The following is a 21,763-nucleotide window of genomic DNA, read 5'->3' as shown; positions in this document are numbered from 1 at the left end:
GAACTGAAAATAAGTTGGGGAGAACAGTCTCTTAAAGTGAGAGAAGTAAGACAAAAGACAATATATGAAACAAGAAATGAAATAAGGTAAAAAAAGTGAAAACCAACATATAAGGGTCGGTCCACTTCAACTTATTTTGACAAAACTATGACGATATAAATTCGAAAAAATTTAGATGATTAGGTGATCCAACGGGTTGTCAACCCTCTAATTATTGAAATTTCCTTGACCAATAGTACATTCGGACATTAATTTTATGATTGTTCTCTCTCCAATTTATTGTATATACATATTAATATTATTATTTTATTGTGTCTAAGAGGGTTAACCTTAGGATCATTCAAAAATTTCCCACACTCTTACATTAAAATGAAACAAAGAATATAAACACATCCACTTACGAACTTACGCTTGATATTAATATAATTTCTAAAGAAAAATGTACACTTTGAATTTGGCCCATTCTATATAAAAATTCTAAAATAAAAGATTAGCATAGAGAGTGAAACATGGCCCATGTGCTTAAATTATAAAATATAGCTTTCTTTAATGAGTTTCGAGACACTAATTGTGAAGGTGAATCAACAAAATGAGTTAATTATATATCAAGCTTATATATCAAAAGAGGGATTTATAAGTATTCAATTTTAGTTGGTCTATAAGAGAGTAAAACTGTTGTTGAAAGATCAGAAGTTATCGAATTAGAAAAGTTGTTAATTTGTCTATGCACTTTGTTTTTACAGATTCTTTTTTCTTTGATGTAAAAGATCATATTGAAATGTAAATTATATGGAGAACTCATAAAACACACATACATTATACAAGTACTGTGTATTTATATTTGTTTACTATACAAAATTATCATATTCTAAATTATTCTTAATATTGAAATTGTGGTGGCTTAATATATTACTAGTCTTTTGTGCACGCGATGCGTGCGATGATATTTTTAGGCCTAATAATAAGTAGTAAATAAACTGAAAATGTAAGTTAGTATTTATGTTCACCTCCATTTTGTGAATAAAATTCTTCTATGTTCTTTTTATGTTGTTATTCATTTTTGTGATTTTGAATAGTTTTTTGTTTCTCAAGTCTTATATGCGCATGTTCTTTTATAATAAGTATGATGTTCTTTACTAAATATGACCATGTTCTTTTTTTTGGTTTTATTCATTTTTGTAATTCATAATAGTTTTTGATATGGATTTCAGTATTTTCTCTATGATCCCAAAATTGTAACCGAAAAGTATAATACAATTTCAGTTTTTTTTCCTTGTCTTACTTCTAAATTCTGATTTCACAAATTGATATTTAAGAATTTTCATCATTTTTATTTTTTCTCCTTTTCTAAATGTTCACACTTTCAGTTTCAATAATATTTGAAAGGAATTTTAAAATTTTCATACACAATTTGATTTCGCATGAAATTGTCATGTTTAATTTTTCTCCTTTTCTAAATTTGAACACTTTGAGTTTCAATTATAGGTGAAATGAAATTTCAAAATTTTCATGCACAATCTGATTTTGCATGAAATGGTTTTCGCAAATTAATGTAAATTTTTTTTCCTAAAAATGATTTTTTTTCCTAAAAATGATTTTTTTTGCGAAAGTTGTTCACAAAAAGGTTTGATATTGTTTTGTTTTTCAAAATTTATTTTTGAACATAGATATTCTGCAAAAGTTTTGGGCAAAAATTTTATATTGGAATTTAAAAAAAAGAACTAAATTTGTAACTTTTTCGTCAGTGTCATATATGAATCAAATTTCATACACATCTTGTTTTCTGATTTTAATTATATGAAAATGAATCAAATTTAAGTCTAATTATATAAAAGCCCTTTTCAACTAATTGCTATTATCTCCATTTTTCAACTGCATAACAGTCGACTAATGTGAAATAACTTTGAAGATTAAAAGAATTATGTACCTATTTGAAAGTTCGCGAATCGCCGATGGACGAATGTGTGATATCACTGTCCAAATCTGATGTTTTTCTCAAATGTGTGTTTATAGGTAATTTTTGTGAGTATGTAATTGTGAATGGTTATTAAGAACAATGATTTATAAATGAATTTTGTGAATGTTTTTGTATGTATCGACGTCATAGTATATTAGTTTAGTTTGTAAGTTAATTTTTAGTTTTTGTAAAGTTTCCTGATCATTTGAATGGTTTGCGTGATTTTTACAATGTGATTTTATCAATTCTCTTAGTGATTTGTAAAGTTTCCTCATATAAGTGATTTCTGAGTGATTGTTGAAAATTAATTTCTGATGGCTTTGTTTGACCCCCATTTTGGTATTGAGATTCCTTTTGTAATTTAGAAAGGGAAGGGGGCAAAATAGTCAGTTCAAAAGAGGACACCGTTGCTCCCCCTTCCCTTATGTAATAGAGATATATGATTTCCTTTTTGTATCATACGAACTTATTACTATTTGTTTGAAGCTCTTATTCAGCAAATTAGTTGGGTCCAAAATTCAATTTGCATAAGAAGTCATATGGACCTTTCCGTATCTCTTACGGTCTTACCCTACTTATTGCTTCCTTCCTACAATGTACATTCTTTTATTTTTTATTTACTCACTGTAGTGCGAGATTAATAGATGATTTATCATAGCTTAGAAGGTTACTGAAGTCTTCGCCATATAATGTAGAAATAGATGGGCATATATTTGAGCGTATCTACTTGATACTTCCTCTGTTTAGTTTAACTTACATTCCTTTTGTAATTTAGAAAGGGAAGGGGGGCAAAATAGGCGTTTCAAAAGAGGACACCATTGCTCCCCCCTTCCCTTATATAATAGTGTAATCCCCCATATTTTTAAGATATTAAATTAAATAGTTTTAATCATTTTTAATTATTAAAGCTATTTAATTTCAGTATTTAAGAGCAGAAGGGTATTTTGGTCATTTTATCAAAATAGTATTTGAGTATTTCCACAAAGAAGTATTTTAGTATTTTCAAGAAAGTATTTTATTAATATTAGTAGGAAGATTATTTTGAAAATTGATCATCAAATTTATTTTGGCAATTTGATGAGTAAGGGTATTTTAGTCTTTTACACAAAATGACTACCACTATAAAAAGGGGGAAAACCTAAAGTTTCCCATCTTTTTCCATCTTCTTCACTAGCCACCATTTCTCAAAAAGGAGTAAGTGGGTTTTTCCTCTCAAACCTTTGTTCTTCCCAAGTAAGTTTTTCAAGTAATCCTCTTCAATAATTCTAGCTTCTAATCTAGTTTTGTTTTTGAAATTTATAGGAAGATCTTGCAATTATCAAAGGGAAGCAAAGAGGTAATGATTTTTCTGAATTTTGGGTTTTTCTTCCTTATTTTCTCTCTCCTCTTTGTTCACGATTTCCGGCCACCACAAGGGTGGTTCGCCGGCGAGATCGACAGGTCCGACGAGACCATTGTCGGACAGCAGTGTGCAGCCGACTGGGCACGGCGCCGCCTGCCACTGCGCGCAGCTGGTGGTGGTGTGGTGCTCGTGGTGGCGCCAGTGGTTTGGTTTTTCAGATTTGTGGTTTTTGAACCACTTGAAAAAAAAAAAAAGAAATTGTTATTATTATTTTAATAATTTACAGCAGTAATTTATTAAGTAAATTAGTATTTTTATGAAGTTTTAAGTATTAGTTTGTAGTGGGTTTTGCCTACTAGTAAAGGTTTTCAAGTTATGACTTTAAAAATAGTTTTTAAAGCATTTGTAAGAAAAATCAGCTTTATTAGTATATTTAAAATGCGATTTTAATTATTAAGTAGCTTTGAATTGTTGTTGGAAAGTACTAATTGATAGTACTTTATTGTTGGTAGGTTTCAAGAATAATTAAAGCCAGTCAAACTTTTGACTGTTGATTTTTGTGTAATCAAGGTACATACACTTTGACCTTGACTTTAGTAGTTTCAAAGGATATGATATATTATATATAGATTGAGCATGAGGAGTAAGGAGAGGCTTATGCCTTGAAATTGTTTGAGCATATGTTGAGAACTTAGAAAGGAGATTAGGAATGGAACTTTTAAGTTATTCCTATATTTGAAAAGCATGTGATTGATGAGTATTGCTTTTGAGCACGATTAAAGTTATTAAAGTTATTCTTGAAGCTAGGGCTTGCCTGAGAATATTTTATTGAGCATGGTCTCAATTGAGGTTATATATTTTATTGAGCATGGTCTCATTGAGGTATATATTTTATTGAGCATGGTCTCAATTGAGGTTATATATTTATTGAGCATGTCTCTTTGAAGTTATATATTTTTAGCAGTCTCATTAGAAGTCTATATATTATTGAGCAAGGTCTCACAAGTTATCAAGTTATTGAGCAAGGTCTCATAAGTTAAAGTTATTGAGCAAGGTCTCATAAGTTAAAGTTATTGAGCAAGGTCTCACAAGTAGTTTAATCATTGAGCAAGGACTCAATTGATTGGATCATGGATCCTTAAGAAAGTAAGAAAAAGGACTCATGGAGTCATTAAAGTAATAAGATGAGCAAGGTCTCAAAGAATTTAGAATTGAGTTAACTATGGTGTTTGTTGCATTCACTTGTTAAAGAAAGATAAGAAATTAATTTATTTGCTAGATGTATTATTGTGAATGTGTCTCATATAATGGGCTTTGGCAATAAAACTCTTGGGATGGATCCCCCATGAGTATTGAACATAAGGGGGGAGTTAGTGTGAAACTATACTCCTGCATACAGCTTAGCATGACGATGTTAATGCTTTTATTTTATCAAGCAAGTTTATGGAATTCCAATTATCAAGATTTGTGAGTGGACTAGGCGTCACTCGTACTCTTTATCTCTGAGATGTTGAGTCTAGAGGCTCACTCTCACCCTCCTTCATTACTAACAAGCTTAAATTTCTCGAGTCAAGTTATTTAAAGTTCATGGAACTTTAGTAAGAGGTGTGGGATCTCTTACACAAGAAATAGTAGCCCGTATGACTCCAAGAGGAGGACGGTGCCCGTTCATTGCCAAATAATATTAAAAGAAAGTATTTAGTAAGTACAGTTATATGCTTGTTGCATGTAGAGTCATAAGAAGAGCAAGCCGAAGTGATTGAGGATTGCATGCATTATTATTCGCATTAGTTTGTTGTGTTATGTACTCAGCGTTGCTGATGTATGTGTTTCTTGTTTCTTTTGGTTGTTGTTTTTCCTCAACAACCCTGTGATGATCCATTTGGTGAGCAGAGTTTAGAGAAGAAGTTGCAGGTACAAGTTCTTGATGTGCATGGAAATCATAAGCATCCGGATGGGAGTTTTAGTACACGAGTACTTTCTTATTTAAGTTATCTTGGATTTATATTTGACTTTACTCGACCAATGGGGTCAAGGTTTGACTTTTGAAGATGGGACTAGTATGGGATAGTCTCGGAGTTTGTAATTCATTTACATACTTTCTTATTTCCGTTGTATTAAAGTATTTTCATTTTATTTTTAAAGACTTCCGCTGTATTATCTGATTAGCCTTACGTATTATCATGCGTGGCATAACAACTCCCGCAATTTCTCCTAGTTTATAAAAGGAGGAGTCGTGGGGGTGTTACAAATAGAGATATATGATTTCCTTTTTGTATCATACGAACTTATTACTATTTGTTTGAAGCTCTTATTCAGCAAATTAGTTGGGTCCAAAATTCAATTTGCATAAGAAGTCATATGGACCTTTTTGTATCTCTTACGGTCTTACCCTACTTATTGCTTCCTTCCTACAATTACCCTACTTATTGCTTCCTTCCTACAATGTACATTCTTTTATTTTTTATTTACTCACTGTAGTGCGAGATTAATAGATGATTTATCATAGCTTAGAAGGTTACTGAAGTCTTCGCTATATAATGTAGAAATAGATGGGCATATATTTGAGCGTATCTACTTGATACTTCCTCTGTTTAGTTTAACTTACATTCCTTTTGTAATTTAGAAAGGGAAGGGGGGCAAAATAGGCGTTTCAAAAGAGGACACCATTGCTCCCCCCTTCCCTTATATAATAGAGATATATGATTTCCTTTTTGTATCATACGAACTTATTACTATTTGTTTGAAGCTCTTATTCAGCAAATTAGTTGGGTCCAAAATTCAATTTGCATAAGAAGTCATATGGACCTTTCCGTATCTGTTACGGTCTTACCCTACTTATTGCTTCCTTCCTACAATGTACATTCTTTTATTTTTTATTTACTCACTGTAGTGCGAGATTAATAGATGATTTATCATAGCTTAGAGGTTTATTCTGAAGTCTTCGCCATATAATGTAGAAATAGATGGGCATATATTTGAGCGTATCTACTTGATACTTCCTCTGTTTAGTTTAACTTACATTCCTTTTGTAATTTAGAAAGGGAAGGGGGGCAAAATAGGCGTTTCAAAAGAGGACACCATTGCTCCCCCTTCCCTTATATAATAGAGATAAAATTGTTTCAAGTAAGGATTATTTCAAGTAGCAATGGGGAATAAGGTATTTAGGCAAAAAAGTAAAGTGGGAAACCCCGTATGATACTCATTACGTTAGATGGAACGAGGAATAAGGTATGATACAATATATCATCGAAATTGTGGTAATTTCAGGTAGCAATATGGAATAAGGTATTTAAACCCCATATGGTACTTATTCCGTCAGTTGGAACAAAATTTTTTATGATGTTGCAGAAAAGACAGTTTTTTCGGCGTTGTGTTGAAAGTCAAGGGCAATCCCTATCACATGGTAGGTTTGTATCTCCCGAGACCACCTCTTAGTCATGGCTAATTTTATGTACCCCATATGGTAAAAATTGCCTAATAGTACTAATTTATGAGAAAGAACATGGGAAGTCTAACACTTTAAGGCCATTTCGAGTAAAAAATGAAGATTGTAATGTGGAGAGGGTTTCTAAGACAATTGACCCCTAAATGGTTACATGGGATAAGACCTTTTTGAAGCAGTTGAGATCATTAATTTACCTTTGTCATCTCAACCCTTAGATGATGGCTTTGTGGGGCTACACCAAAATTGGTATATTATATTAAATCATGTCATCACTTTATTAATTTTTCAAAGAATTCCCATACATAAGTTATTAGCGGTTTAATTGTATCGAAAGTGTGGAGAAAATATGGAATTCCAAAGTTCGTCTTAAGGTGTTGTTGGCTTTGCTTATGACTATGTTATACAACCTCCGTTCTTTTTTTACTGGAACAATTGAGTTTTCACGTTTGCCAATGCATTATTTTAACTATTAATATCTTTAATTACTTTTTAGTAAAATTATACAAAATTGATATTCTCAAATTATATCGAGATGAATCTAACAAGACCCCACATGACAATATTTTTCCTTACATAAAAATCATAATATATAAGGCATTTGTTATAACTTTCATGTTCAACCAAACCAACATTGACTATTACTCTCCGTTTCAAAATATTAGGCATTCACGCTCTACGAAAAATTTGCTTTGACCACAAATATATCTCTCAAATACGATAAATAAAAATTATACAGTTGGATTCGTCTTGAAAATAATATAATAATATTATTTTTAAAAAATTTCTATCAACATAAATAGAGAGTAATTAACGGTCAAAGTTCGACCTCGAATATTGGTCGTGCCTTATATTGTGAAATGAAGGGAGTAACAATTACTTTAAAGGAAAATTATTAATGATTTTTTGTTTATCAATTATAGCACTATAAAAATTCTTATGGTTTACTTTCTTTTCTTTGACGGGAAACTTATTTTTTACTTAATATCTCGCTAATTTTATGTTTATGATCAAAATTACTTCATTCTATAAAAAACACAATATAAATAAGGATATACGTCAATTATATCGATCCAACGAATGTATAAACGATTATACTGTGTAATCCTTCTATTTTTAACATTTACAATTTCTCATATATAATCCTATACAAAAACAGGTACACTAGCAAGATAATTGGATTCCTCCAATGAACAACCTCACTATCAAGCCCACTCAAGTGATGAGCAAATTTACATGTGTAATTGATCCTGTAACGTGTGACGAAAACACGTGCATCGACTATTGTGTGCGAGCTTATCACTTGAACCATGGCACGTGCAAGTCTACATCCACATGCTACTGCTATCCATAAACAAAAATATTGGAATCACACATGGATCATTAAAGTTAATTAATTACTTATGTTTCTTGCTTCTTGGTTAATCATAGTCTATTTCTTCTAAATTTCCAAGGAAAATAAAGCTAGTTAATATAAAGCATGGTAAGCATGAGAAGAGGATTGTTAAACATCGCCCATAAAATACTTAAAATCGCTCAAACTCTCACATGAATATACCATAATACCCTTACTTATATTTTCTGATTTTTTACCCTCTTCTCTCTCATCTCCTCCCTCACTCATTCACTCTCTCATCTCCTTTTTCCCTAAATCACCACCACCACCACCACCACCACCCTTCACCTCCTCCCAAGAAAATGCAATCAATAACCAATCTTTAACAACACCAGCAACATTCATAATTAATGCACGCAGATGTCTTCCCAACATGAAGAAAAACAGCCAAATTCAACCAAAATGCAATCACAGAATTAGTCCCAAATATCACAAAATCAAACTCAAATCCCCCGATTTGTTCCCTCAAAATTGGAAATTCAACAAACAACCAAGGAATTGTCAAGAAAACCAAACAATGGTGCAATGAAGAGGTTAAACAATACGAAAAACAGAAATTTTTTTTAGAAAGGGCGAACGTCCGGCCAGGACGATCCACCCATGGTCGGAACGTCCTGGCCGGACGTTCGCCCTTTCTGAAAATGTGTTGGTGGTGGGGTGACGTGAAGGTGGTGGTGTTGGGGAGGTAGGAGATGGCAGGGGTGGTCGGGATGGCAGGGGCTAGCCGGGGGTCGCAGGTGGTGGTGGGAATGGTGGGTGGGTGGTGTGAAAAAAGAAGGAAGGGTAAATTTGTCTTAAAAATGATTTTTGGGCGATTTTAAGTAATTTTGAGGGCGATAAATAGAAGTTGAGTTATATAATTGTCATTTAGGAACATTTCTCTGATTGAGGAATCAATTAGATATTTTAGTGTTAGAACTTAGAAGTACTTGAGAAATAAGAATCAATCTTTTATAACCATACTCTAGGATGAATTTGTTAGGTTACTGCTAATTTATGAGGTGATCTTATAATATTAAAGCGCCATTAGTTGTTATATTTGTATCATTGTATGATTATCATATAGACTAGCCATGTTATTCTCAACAGGACCGTCCTAACATTTTATAGGCCCGGGACGAAACTAAATCTCAGGGGCCTTTATATATGGTGGCAAAACAAAATTTTCACCACTCATTAGTACTTCATTTGATAGCAAAATAAGTACACTATGTTTTTCTTAAACACACATCAAAATAAATAGTGAAGGTCATGTATATATCTAAATAGCATTAAAGTCAAACTGAAAATATGTTTAAATGAATAATGGGAACTTTTAAAATGAATTACTTCCTTCGTCTAAAATCACTTCTTCCACCTATTAATATACATACTTTAAAGATTAGTATCAATTGTTATTTTATAAAAAAAAAATAGATATAACACGAGGAGTATAAAGTGGTTATTTTACTTGGAGGAGAGAGAGTGGTGGTTCATGTTTGTTGAGCAAAAAGAAAAGATTAAAATAACTATGGGTTGTATCCAAAAAATAAAATTGCAAAGGGTAAGTACGACTAATAAAAATGAAAAAGTGTAGAAAGTATTGTGTGATAGAGGGTATAAAAAGAAAAATTGTAGATAAAAAATATATCAAAAGAAGTTGAATATAGAAAAGCAAACCATTGCCAAAAAAATAGAAAAACAAACTTTCTATCCTTATGGGATTGAACCCATGTCTTCTACACTAGCAAGTGTAAAGCAAACCACCAAGCCAAACTTCATTTTGTTTATTATAATTGTTGTTTCTTTCCTTTATTACAAGCTTTAAATCAAAATTGGGACCCTATATTGATGGGCCCTGGGCGGTTGCTCTCAAAACAACCCCCAGGACCGGGCCTGATTCTCAACCCGGTCCATTTTCATTCACTTCAGAAAAAATAAGTTTCAATTAGGGTTGATAAAGATAAATAAGTTTAAATAAGAGTTGAAGAGATCAATTAATAAATTGACTTAAAGCTAAAAAGATGAGCGATAATTTCAAAAATTCCAACAATTCAAAATTATTAAAATTTAGATAGGAGAATACATCGTCATATACATTAGGAGGAGAGTCAATGGTTGATCCCAAATTGATCAATGAGGAGAGAGGCATTAAAGAGGAATAAATAGATAGGAGAGAGAAAAAAAAAAGGAGGAAAGAGAGCCATGGTCAGATCGTTGGAACGATCTTGGCAAACAAGAGTTCATCGCCACATGGTGCAGGGGAGAGGAAGAAAAAAATGGAGCGGGCCACTCACTGCTGCTGCATGGCAGACATCCAACGCCCCTCATTTCTCCAATCTAATGGCTAGGATTATTTGAATTGTTAACGTTGCAAATTTTTGCAACGGACATATTGTCAGTTTAAACAACTTTTTTTTTTGTTCTATAAATAGAGACCAATATTGAACTATTTTTACACATCTTATTTTTGAGCTTATTTGTTATTAGAAGTCATATTTGTTTCCTTTTTTTATTTATCTACCCCACAAAAATAAATTATCTCCTAGAAAATATTGGCTAAAATTCGGGCAACATAGGGGTTAATTAAGCTGCTACGTTTTTATTATTATTATATGTTATGTAATTCTATATGTATGTGTTATTTCTATTGTTTAATGCAATATTTTATTATTATATATTTTCTGATTGAGTTAATTACCGTATCTAATTATGTACAATATTAACGAAATTAATTTTTACTAATAGTTTTTAATCACAAACATAAAAATTATTTAACATTCAATAATCATTAATTGATTCTTAAATAATCCATAATAAATAAAAAAGCAGATGGGATGGAAAGGAGATTGAGGAGAGAGAAGAATATATGGTGGAGTATAGTAAAAAGTAGGAAAGAGAAGGTGAAGATCTAAAATTATAGATCATCCATTAGGGGTGAAGAGATCATTAAATCAATTGTGGATCATAAATGAGGTGGAAGAGTGAGAAATTAATAAAGTAATGATGATCCCAAATTTGGATCATCCATTGGCCATGCTCTAACACACGAATAAGGGAATTACATCTTTCAAAAAAGAAGAAAAGATAAGAGAATTACACATACAACCTCATCAACATGTCAAAAAAAATTCCTATGAGGGGCATTTTGCCTTACAGTTTCCGAGTTTATGACACAAACTTTCACATGTAAAAAAAAAAAAAAAAAAAGACAAGTAGGAGATTCTCGAGCAATTTTTTTTTTCGGCTAACTTTAGGTGTCATTAATGTGAGTGCAAATGAAGGAAAAGAAAGGCAGATGTTAGTAATATGCTGTAATTATTGGTTGTATCATCCTGTAAAAAAAAAAGTAATCTTAAGACGGTATCTAAAGATACTTAAAATGGAAAAAAAAATATGTATTAATTGATCATTTAATTTATTGCACCGGTGCATGCATAATATTTTCATAAATTCTTCATTTATTTCCATTTAAGGTAGTGTATTTACATTATATATGCAACTCTATAAAGTGCATATAGCATAACCAATTAAATATATTATTGCGTTATATCGGTTTTATCTCCCTAGTAAAATACAAAATATGATGTTATGTTAGTAATATCATCACTTGATATAAACCTTTTAATGAGCCGAGCCCGAATAATGTTAGGCTTGAATTGAGCTCGAGCTTCGAAAACAAGGCTCAACTCAAGCTCGTGGCTCGTCGAGCCTCAAAAACGAAGCTCGGCTCGAGCTCGTGTCTTTGAATGTGAGGTTTGGCTTGAGCTTGTTTAAGGGTCGACTCGAAACTGACTTGGTTGAACTTAGAAAATCAGGCTTTGAAATTTTACAGCCCAACTTAATCTTGTCAACTCAAATATTTATTCATTAAAGATTTAGATGTTGAAGAGTCAATCCCAACAACTAAGCTAGATCCAACATCTAAAACTATCTAAACATATGTAGGTACACTCATATTTATAGTGTTGAATTCCCAACACACTTTTTATTCCCTCGATGTGGGACATATGAAAGTTAAAAAGCAAAATCATCCAGCTACAAGCCTTGGCATAAATGATTTGAACTACTTCAGTTTGTAAAATATTCCCACCACCCATTCCAAAACAAACTTTTCAGCTACCTTAGTGGATCGTAATAGTTTTATATTACATAATAATTAGATAGTATTTAAGTTATATGTTAGAAGCTTATAAGATTTGTGCAACCTATAAATTGTCAATATTTTCAAAGTATAAATAACCTTCATCAAGAAAAGTTAGACATGTCAAACAATAAGTAAGGGAAAATAAGGGTGTTGTTTGTCTTTGAAATGATGTAGGGCACTTAATAATTTGCATAAATATTACGTAAGTAAGAAGTTTTCGAGCATCCTCACGAGCTTCCAAGTCGAGCCATAGACGGCTTGGGTTTGGCTCGTTTATATACTGAGCCGATCCCGAACTCGAGTCGAGTTTTGACCGAGTCGAACTCGAATAGTTTGCGAGCAGGCTTGGCTCATTGCCACCCCTAATCGTTGCCATGAATAGTGAGTGTGATTTCATGCTAAAATGATAGTAGAATTCAAGGCAGGCTTTAGGGTAGCATTGTTGCTTCTTATACAACAATATCTCTTAAGTTGTTGCAAATAGATGATAATATATGATCCAATCAGTTACATTTTATATAAAAAAATTCTCAACCGTATCTATACATATATATTAAAAGGCGTGCGTAACAACGTCGATGCGCCACGTGGCACTCTCCTCCTGCTACTAGAATTTTGCCATGTGCCTGTTAACCAACAAAGTCAAGTGGTCATTATTTAAAAAATAAATATGCTGAAGCCTGGGCTTGAACCTCTGACCTTACGTAAGGTTTTCAAAGAATCACCATCTCATCTAACATTTCTTAATGATCCATGTTTCCACAAAATTAAAAAATATGTGTTGTAATTAGTTAATGTTATTAAACATATCCCTTACATCCTTAAAAATAAATAAATTTGCATGTTCATTAAATTAATTATGTATGCATGATACCATTTGAAGAGCAGTTTGACCGCTACATCTACTACAGTCTTAACCACTAGGCTAAGTTATATTTATTTTATTATCATAAAGTATTATATTAATAAATGATTTTTTTTCTTACCCGGGGCATAATAACTAGTTTTAAATTTATACCATGTACGCAAAGACAAAGACAAATTAATGTCGTTTTGAGTCTTGTTTTAAAGACTCCAAGTTTCAAATGTACAATTTTCTATCATTGTTCATTAGAAAAAAAAAAAAAAAAACTATGCATTTTCCGTTAAGAAGTACTCTCTTCATTTTATTTTAATCTACACACTTACACTTTTCATGCATGTCAATACAAAACTTTAAGAACATATATCTTTATTTTTGTATTTGTAAAAATTATAAAAAATACATATTAATAAAATACATATTATGATGAATCTAACAAGATCTCACATGACTATATTTTCATCCGCGTATAAAAATCACAAATGATGGTCAAAGTGAAATTTGTCAATACTGTAAAATATCAAAGTGTAACAATTAAAATGAAAAGGAGGAGTAGCAAATTAATTAGTGTATAGAAGATACATATGAACTGCTTATTGAACAAAAGAAATACAAGCCTCTGCTTGGGAAATAAAGCCTCGTGAAGTCTAATGTGTTACCATTCTTTGAGACAACTTCTTAATGAGACAATACTTGTCAACTCGGATGAACAAGTACCTCCATTACCACCAGCAGCAGGAAGTCCGGATTCTCTAGAGTTATACGAGAACTCTACAAGATGGTTAGATTAAGCTAATTCTATAAGTAGAATTCTCTTAAAACATTCAGACTTTGACAAAATTATTGAATCATCATGATAATATATATCTTTTAACATATCTTATCCTATTAGCAGTTACGCCCAAGTTAGAGTATTGTTGCACTATCTAAAGCACCAGCTACGTACACCTTAAAACTTTTTATTAGCTTAGTTATTGTCCAAAAGTTTTACTCCTATTCCGATTTGTTGTATAATTAATACAAAAAACATAAAATAATTATTATTGATTATCATTATTATCATTAATTATTATTATTATTAATTTATGATTACTAATATTATTTATTTATAACTATCATTTAAATCTAAAAATATCCAAAATACTATTATTATTATTCATTATTGATTATTCCTTATTATTACTCATCATTATAATTATTATTTAATATTCATATTATTATTGTTTCAATATTATTTATATATTTATTATATTCCAATTAATTCAATTCAATTCAATATCAGTTCAGCTGTTTTATGTTAGAGAACATGCCCTAACTCAACAAGTAGAATTCTCTTAGAACTCTAGAAGATTCGATTGCTGTTTAGACAAATTTATGGAATTATCATGTTAAATGTTAATATCTTGGCTTTGAACATATCTAATCCTATTGGCCGTTACGCCAACTGGAGTATTCCTATTCAGATTGTTGTAGGATTAATTTTGTTGCACTATATAAAGCACCAGCTACACCTTAAACATTTTATTAGCTTATTGTCCAAAGTTTTTGACTCTCTAATCTCTCTCTTTCATCTAGCATCACCGCTACACCACAACCTCAAGAACCACGCACCATTAACACCACCACCAAGACTACCACCACTAGTCTAACCACGACCGCATCGCGCCGACAACATAACGATGAACACTTTTACTGTTCCGCCCGGCTACAAGTTCCGACCCACAAGTCAAATAATTCTTATCACACATCTTAAACCTATAGTTTTTGGTGATTTAGAAAATCTACTTGCAAGCAATAATAATATACGTGAAGCTGATATCTATAGTTGTCATCCATCTGAGTTATTTCAAGACTTGCAACACAACGATGACGAATATAAAATCGAACGTTATTTTTACACTACATTGAAGAAAGTTAGTGACAAAGATAGTAAGAATGGAAGAAACTACGTAAGAAATATTGAAAAAATTGGAAAGTGGCATAATGAGTATACCAAGACAATTCTTGATGATCATGGTGAAGTTATAGGGTATGATAAATATTTCAAGTTTGTATCAGAAACAAAGGATGATAATAAGACGGAGGAATGGAATATGCATGAGTATTCTTTAAAACAAGAGCTTATACCAGAGTATATTGATGAAAAGAAGAAGAATTTAGTGGTATGTAAGATTGTCAAGATAGTGAAGGCTAATCGCATAGTCAAAAACAAAAATAGAGTGTTGATTCGTTTGAGATGTGCACAAGCACAACCTTGTTCTTGTCATGGTAGTAGTAATAATAATAATGACGTGATCATGATCAGATTATTGTTAATCACTCGGAAGATAGTACTATTGTTGGTAGCAATGTCGTCAATAATGGTAGTGACATGAATATGATGACGAATTATGTCTTTATTGATCAACAAGAGGAAGAACTATCGTGGAAGAACCAACAATCAAGTGATCATATTATTGTTAATAACTTGGAAGATAATACTATTGTTGGTAGCAATGTCGTCAATGGTAGTGACATGAATATGATGACGGATTATGTCTTTATTGATCAACAAGATGAAGAACCATCATGGAATAAACAACAACCAAGTGATCAGATTATTATTAATAACACGGATGATAGTACTATTGTTGGTAGCAATAATGTCAATGGTAGTTACATGAATATGATAACAACAGATAAAATCTTTACTACTGAAGAAGAGGAAGAAATATTATCAGGGAAGAACCAACAATCAAGTGATCATATAATTGTTAATAACTCGGAAGATAGTACTATTGTTGGTAGCAGCAATGTGAATGGTTGTAACTTGAATATGATGACGGATTATGTTGTTATTGCTGAACAAGAGGATGAAGAAGTATCATGGAAGAACCAACAACAAAGTCAAAGTGATCAGATTATTATTCTTAACAATAACTTGGAAGATGTCAATGGTAGTAGTAACGTGAGGATAGACCAACTATTTGATTATGAAGTTCAATGCCGTAAAGTACGTAAAGAAGGAGATATATTTGTACATTCATTATTGATCACTGAGGAAGAGCAAGATGATTTGATCAGAGAATACCAACAAACTCAGCACGCAGGAGAATGAAATTTCGTAGTGATTTTTTTTTTAGGGGAATTTTGGTAGTCATATCATTTTGATAGTTTCACGTAATTCTTTTGATTTAGCACGTTAGATTTTTTATGTTTTCTGTTTCATTCAAAATTTTTAAGAAGCAATAACATTCTGTATTTGTGTTATGTTTTGTGCCTAGATATGTTTTCAAGTAAGCAACTTTATAATATATGACTTTGATAGCCACAAATCTTATGTCTTGTTCAGCTGGTTTGAAAACTTATGCAACAGTTAATTAGTTGTATTGATATATAAACAAAATTCATTCTCAATTATCCTTAATCTATATATTCCGTCATTCTCTCTAATCTCATTTTTCTATAGTTACTCCTACATATATCAACAGTATGAGACTATGAGTAACTGTTTTAGCTTATTCAAACTAATATGAACTTACTGATTTGGAGCCTTAAAACAAGCTAATAATCAAGAAAATATTACTAAGTGTATGTGGTGTATGACAATTGATACACCTAAGTTGGTATTTTGCTCTCCTTACAAACAAGCTAATTATTGTTGTGAGTGGTATGTATATACGAGTCAATCTTCACTGCTGCATGGTGGAAATGGAATGTAATTTTCATGGTGTTTAATGCTCAAATGATAGTAGAATTCAAGGCATATCTAAAGGGCAGCGTTGTTGCTTCTTATATAACAATAGGAGTACCTCCTCTAAGTTGTTGCAAGTAGATGATAAAATATAATCCAATCGTTTATATCATATGTAGGCAAGGGCAGAATTCGTCTGTCTTTTAATGACTTCAACTTTCAAAAGTATGCAGTATTAGTTAAAGCTATGGACATGGAAGTAGCAAACTAGTACATATAGTTATACCACTATCCTAGAAATTTGTTGCAACTAAAAAACAGAAGAAATATATAAAAGAAAAAAAAAAGAGTAAAAATAAAGATGTAGCTTAAAAAAGATTTGAAGACATAACCAGCAGATAAATATGATAAAGCATGACACTCTTTCAAGTCAAAGATTTGTACAAAAGGATAGAAATGCTTGGATAGATGGAAGTAGTAACTACAATACACTACCATCCTAGAAATTCTTGCCAAGATGAAGCCACCGATTCCCCATAGTAGAAGCTTCAGCTAAGTTTGCTACCTTGCAGCACCATTTCAGTTTTTACAATGACAATGTCTTCGGAAGTCACAGCTAGATATTTACGACATAAACCTATGCATAAAAACATCAAATCCAAAAGCTCCTTACAGTTAACATTAACACGTCAGCCAATACGGGCAGATCTCCTCAATCTAGTTCTCTGAGAGGAACCAGATCCTACATTATCTGGATCCTGAGTCTGGGACTGACAGTTCCTTGTTCTCTTCCTCTGAGAAGATCTATTAGAAGGTTGGCTCTCTGTTTGCTCGTTTAACTCATCCTCGTTATCGACCAATTCTTCTTTGGTAACGGTATATGGCCAAGGTTTGTGACAACCAGGACAAACTTTTTCGACCTGAAAATGATACATTTGAACAGCTTATTAAACAAAAAAAAAAAAAAGCCTCTGCCTGGAAAATAAGGCCTCGTGAAGTCTAATGTGTTACCGTTCTTTGAGAAAACTTCTTAATGAGACAGTACTTGTGAATTCGGATGGAACAACCTTCATTCGGGCATGAATCTGCCTGTTAGCAACAATGCAGCCAGGTATGTTAGATTGAAGGGGGAAACAGTCTACTAGAAGTAGAACAAATGCAAGCTCTTCAGTTCTGACATAAAGAAATAGTCAATCGATGATAGCTTAATTATATTGCGATAGTAATATCAAATGAAATCTAGAGCACCAAATTAAGAGAAGGCAGAAACTCATTTGCATTTCCATTGATCTATATAATAGTTCACCAGTTAAAACAAAAGTATATTCACAAAGGCGAGAAGACACAATACAGAATTGCAAAAAATATTTTTTTATAATACAGCTTCTCATGAACATATAGTCAGTTCTAAAGAAGAAATTTAAAAGGGAGAAAATTCACTCCAACTAGAGAGAAAAAGGGGAGGATTAAGGAGATGAAATAAACTTTAGTAAAAAGATCAACTCACCTTCACACTAGCCTCATTGCAAACATCACATGAAGGGATCTCATTAAGGCGGAACCAACTTCGAAGATCAAGGAACGATCTAATACCAAATCCAATATTACCATCTAGATTGGAGAGCCATCCATCACGAACAAGCTCCTCAAGAGCTTTTTCTTTCTGAGACATTGAGAAATTCCTCAGTGCAGCAGGCACATCCTGGAACTGTGATTCTGATTGTGAACCACTTGGAACCTGTTTTTTCGCCATAACAACTATCAACCACCAGAATAAGTGCCTAAGAATGTGGACTAGCATAAGAAAGAAGCCACAGTAAAACCTACTTATTTGATCAAGCAAGAGGAGAATTACATGTCACTAGATAATGATTTGACCCATGAGCAAGATTACTGCAAGGCTATCATAGGTATCTAACATAGTTGCAGTTAAGCCTGTGCATTCTGCAATCACATTATGCTCTTGATAACAAGTCCATATATAACAAATTGACCCATGAACAGATCTCATTGCCCTTTTGACCTGTCTCTATCTCTTTCATAGTTTCATCCCCGTAAGGCCCAAAGACACCTTTTCCCTCCCAAGAAAAGAGAAAGAATATTGTGGGACCAAATGACTATAAAGCAATAGTAAATCATCAAGAAAAACAAAATAAATGTAATAAGATTAATGACAAGATGCTTTAATAGTTATCAGTAGTTAAATTTCCCAAAATTCCAAAGTCATTCCAGAGTAGTTGACGAACCTGAGTGTCCAATCTTGTATGGAGGGCATCAATATTGGTGATGAAACCCTGGCCAGCAGCATCTTGTACAATTGCTTCTATCTGTCATTTGACATTGAAAGTAAAATATCCAGCAATGAACATATGATTTGGAGTAATTTCTCAGTTTCCATTATAAATCTCACAAGTCAAAACAACCAAGCAACCCAAATAATCTCTGGCACCTAACAACCAATTCCAAACCAAACCATCGATATAATGTTGTGGAATCAACAACTTCTAGCTCAAAAGCAACATTTCACATTCAACAAGAAGAAAACCGATAAAAAAAAACTCACGCTATAACATAAAATTGACATCCCACTACTCCTTCTTTTCCAAATATAAGGCACCCCACGCTTTCGATACATAACTTTGATGAAAATCATAAAAACTCACCACCAAATTTCTTTTGAGAAACTCTACTTTCACAATTCTCTCCATTGACCTGACCACTCAACTAACTTAGGTCATTCCATAATTTCACTTAAGAGAAAATTTGTTACAATCTTTCCATCCAAATAGCCAGTGCAATGTCATAACTAACATTTTCTGAAAACTTGAGCATTACCTTGAAAGAAATTCAACACCAAAATTCCACCTCAAAACTATTCTCCCTCCAAATAAAAACATAAATTCAAACAATTCAAAATTTTAACTAGTCTCATATACATAAAATAGCATAAAGAACTAAATTAAATGAAGAAATGACGCTTACAATTCCCTTGTAAAAGGCAATTTGAGGAACAGAGTATTTAGAGCCGAGTTTCGATTGTTCATCCTCAACATTGTTAACAACACCATAATAAACGACACCATCGTACTGGTTTCTACAAGCTCGCAACTCAAATTGAACAAAGGAAAGTTCTTTGTTTATCTTCAATAGATAATCATTAAACAACTTATCGTTAACACCTGTAAAATGGTAAGAAATTACTAACAATTACAGAGAAATTAGGGTTCGCAATTTACTACAACTGCAAAAATTGACGGAAAGAAGAAAAAAACCTGGCTTTCTTCCAGTTACGCCCTCGAAGATTTTGTGAAATTCATCTGATTTAAGAGGTCCGCGAGAAAGTAGAGACTGAATTAGAGTGTGGGATTTCCAGTTCAATTCCGGCATTTTCAGGCGATTTCGAAGCTACCGGAACCCTAATTTGCGACAAGGAGTGAAATGGAGTGAAGGAAAAGTGAAATGTGATGGAAAAAAGCCCTAATTTTAGGGCGTTTTCTTTGTTTCCCTAATTCTTAAAGTTTCTTTTGGCGCCAAATACCTATATATTGCTAGCAAATGCAGTGCTTCCGTTTTAGAAGGTTTTTGTTTTGTTAATTCCTTTGGAAGCTTATATGGCTTTTATTGAAGTGGTAGGAAAGGAATGGAGATGGCATTTGGATCGGGTTTGTGCTATCCAACACATAATTCTAGTAAAATATAACATAATTATGGTTGTGTCATTTTAATTTGGTATAACCTAAATTAACCTCGAGTATGACACGACTCACGGGCTCATCGTGTTGGGTTATCTCGTGCTTATGTTAAGTTTGAAACTTGTGATTTTATCATGCTTTTGTGTTTGGTAATTTATAACTCGTGTCTTGTCATGTCATGTCATGTCGTGCAATGTTTTCCCATCCTTGAAAGTAGTCTGGACACGACTAACAACTCAGCAAGCACAATAACATTAAATAAGTGTTACATATTGTAGTAATAACACTTACTAGTACTCTAACTAATGGACACATGACGGAAATGGATCAGTAAACTCAGAATTCCGAATAAAATATTAATAAATCTTTTATTGATCCGTGAATTGATTATTAGATTAAAAAGGAAGAGATATTACAACGCCTTTCCCTACGATCAAGGTTGTTAAGCAGGATTCCAGGTAACGTCTACTGCTAACACCCGCACTCCCTTCCAACTATGTTTTATAGTGCTTTTATATAATGTTTTATGATATGTTTTATATGGTGTGCGGGATATGAAATGTTTGGCTATGTAAATGATTTGATGACGTAATGCAATGACTTTATTATGATTTCTGAAAATTACTCGAAAGAAACGAAACATGATAAATGAAAGTGAAAGATGGTGAATGGCAGTACTATGTTCTCTGGGCCGTGCACGTGTCATTCTGTTATCTGGCGGCAACGCCACCTTCTGATAGGGGATGAATATCCTCGGTGGCTTTGCCTTCTGTAATGATGTCTGGCATTATATGCCACCTTCTGATGGGGGATGAATATTCTCGGTGGCTTTGCCTTCTGTAATGATGTCTGGCATTATATGCCACCTTCTGATGGGGGATGAATATCCTCGGTGGCTATGCCTTCTCTGTACTCGCCAAAGTAACCAAAGAAAGTTTTCTGATAATGAGAGTGATTCGAAGTGTATGTTTACGAAATGATTTTTACTATATTCTCTTCTCCCTGTTTGCAAATAAAATGAATTGAAATGAATTTACGTTGTTAGAGTAGTACGTTACTGAGCCTCGGCTCATGACGTTTTGTTTTTCTGTTTTAGGTATGCATATGAAGATGGGATGACGTAGCAGTGAGGATTAAATTACGTTAATTCATGCGACTATGACAGTTATGTAATCCAAGTTTATGATCACTAGATTTCGTAACATTAGCTATGCTTAAGCTATCTATATATTTCTAGAATTACTACCACTATTATAGAGGTTAATTTATG

At 32.6% G+C, this 21,763-nt stretch overlaps 2 protein-coding genes and 1 long non-coding RNA gene across 3 annotated transcripts; 2 read left to right on the top strand and 1 right to left on the bottom strand.

Annotated features, from left to right (window-relative positions):
• Window positions 1-2,981: 2,981 nt before the first annotated feature.
• LOC130589596 (uncharacterized) lies at window positions 2,982-5,443 on the top strand. The gene is made up of 4 exons (XR_008967138.1): window positions 2,982-3,151; window positions 3,260-3,293; window positions 3,812-3,869; window positions 5,193-5,443. It is a non-coding gene; the product is annotated as an uncharacterized LOC130589596 (long non-coding RNA).
• Window positions 5,444-14,807: 9,364 nt separating this feature from the next.
• On the top strand, window positions 14,808-16,225 carry LOC125499447 (NAC domain-containing protein 101-like). Its single transcript, XM_048648264.2, has 2 exons — window positions 14,808-15,290; window positions 15,434-16,225. The coding sequence occupies exons 1-2, from the start codon at window positions 14,808-14,810 to the stop codon at window positions 16,223-16,225; spliced, it is 1,275 nt and encodes a 424-aa protein (XP_048504221.2).
• A 954-nt stretch (window positions 16,226-17,179) lies between these two features.
• Window positions 17,180-20,399, bottom strand: LOC104899928 (hypothetical protein). The gene is made up of 6 exons (XM_048648536.2): window positions 20,074-20,399; window positions 19,784-19,980; window positions 19,048-19,128; window positions 18,309-18,539; window positions 17,813-17,890; window positions 17,180-17,721 (listed from the first exon to the last, which is right to left on the bottom strand). Exons 1-6 carry the CDS (start codon window positions 20,186-20,188, stop codon window positions 17,491-17,493), a joined length of 933 nt encoding a protein of 310 aa, XP_048504493.1. The 5' UTR covers window positions 20,189-20,399; the 3' UTR covers window positions 17,180-17,490.
• Between the last annotated feature and the right edge of the window lie 1,364 nt (window positions 20,400-21,763).

This window comes from Beta vulgaris, chromosome 7 (assembly GCF_026745355.1).
Source record: "Beta vulgaris subsp. vulgaris cultivar EL10 chromosome 7, EL10.2, whole genome shotgun sequence".
NCBI classification, from domain to species: Eukaryota; Viridiplantae; Streptophyta; class Magnoliopsida; order Caryophyllales; family Amaranthaceae; genus Beta; species Beta vulgaris.
The sequence above is the reverse complement of the archived record's forward strand: the minus strand, read 5'-3'. Positions and strand labels throughout refer to the sequence as shown.

Coding starts and splice junctions, on each gene's coding strand:
- LOC125499447 (XM_048648264.2), top strand. CDS start 14,808: ATGAACACTTTTACTGTTCCGCCCGGCTACAAGTTCCGACCCACAAGT. Junction 15,291..15,433: donor AAAAGAAGAAGAATTTAGTG/GTATGTAAGATT, acceptor GATCATGATCAG/ATTATTGTTAATCACTCGGA.
- LOC104899928 (XM_048648536.2), bottom strand. CDS start 20,188: ATGCCGGAATTGAACTGGAAATCCCACACTCTAATTCAGTCTCTACTT. Junction 18,540..19,047: donor ATACAAGATTGGACACTCAG/GTTCGTCAACTA, acceptor GCGAAAAAACAG/GTTCCAAGTGGTTCACAATC. Junction 17,722..17,812: donor AGAAGTTTTCTCAAAGAACG/GTAACACATTAG, acceptor TATCATTTTCAG/GTCGAAAAAGTTTGTCCTGG.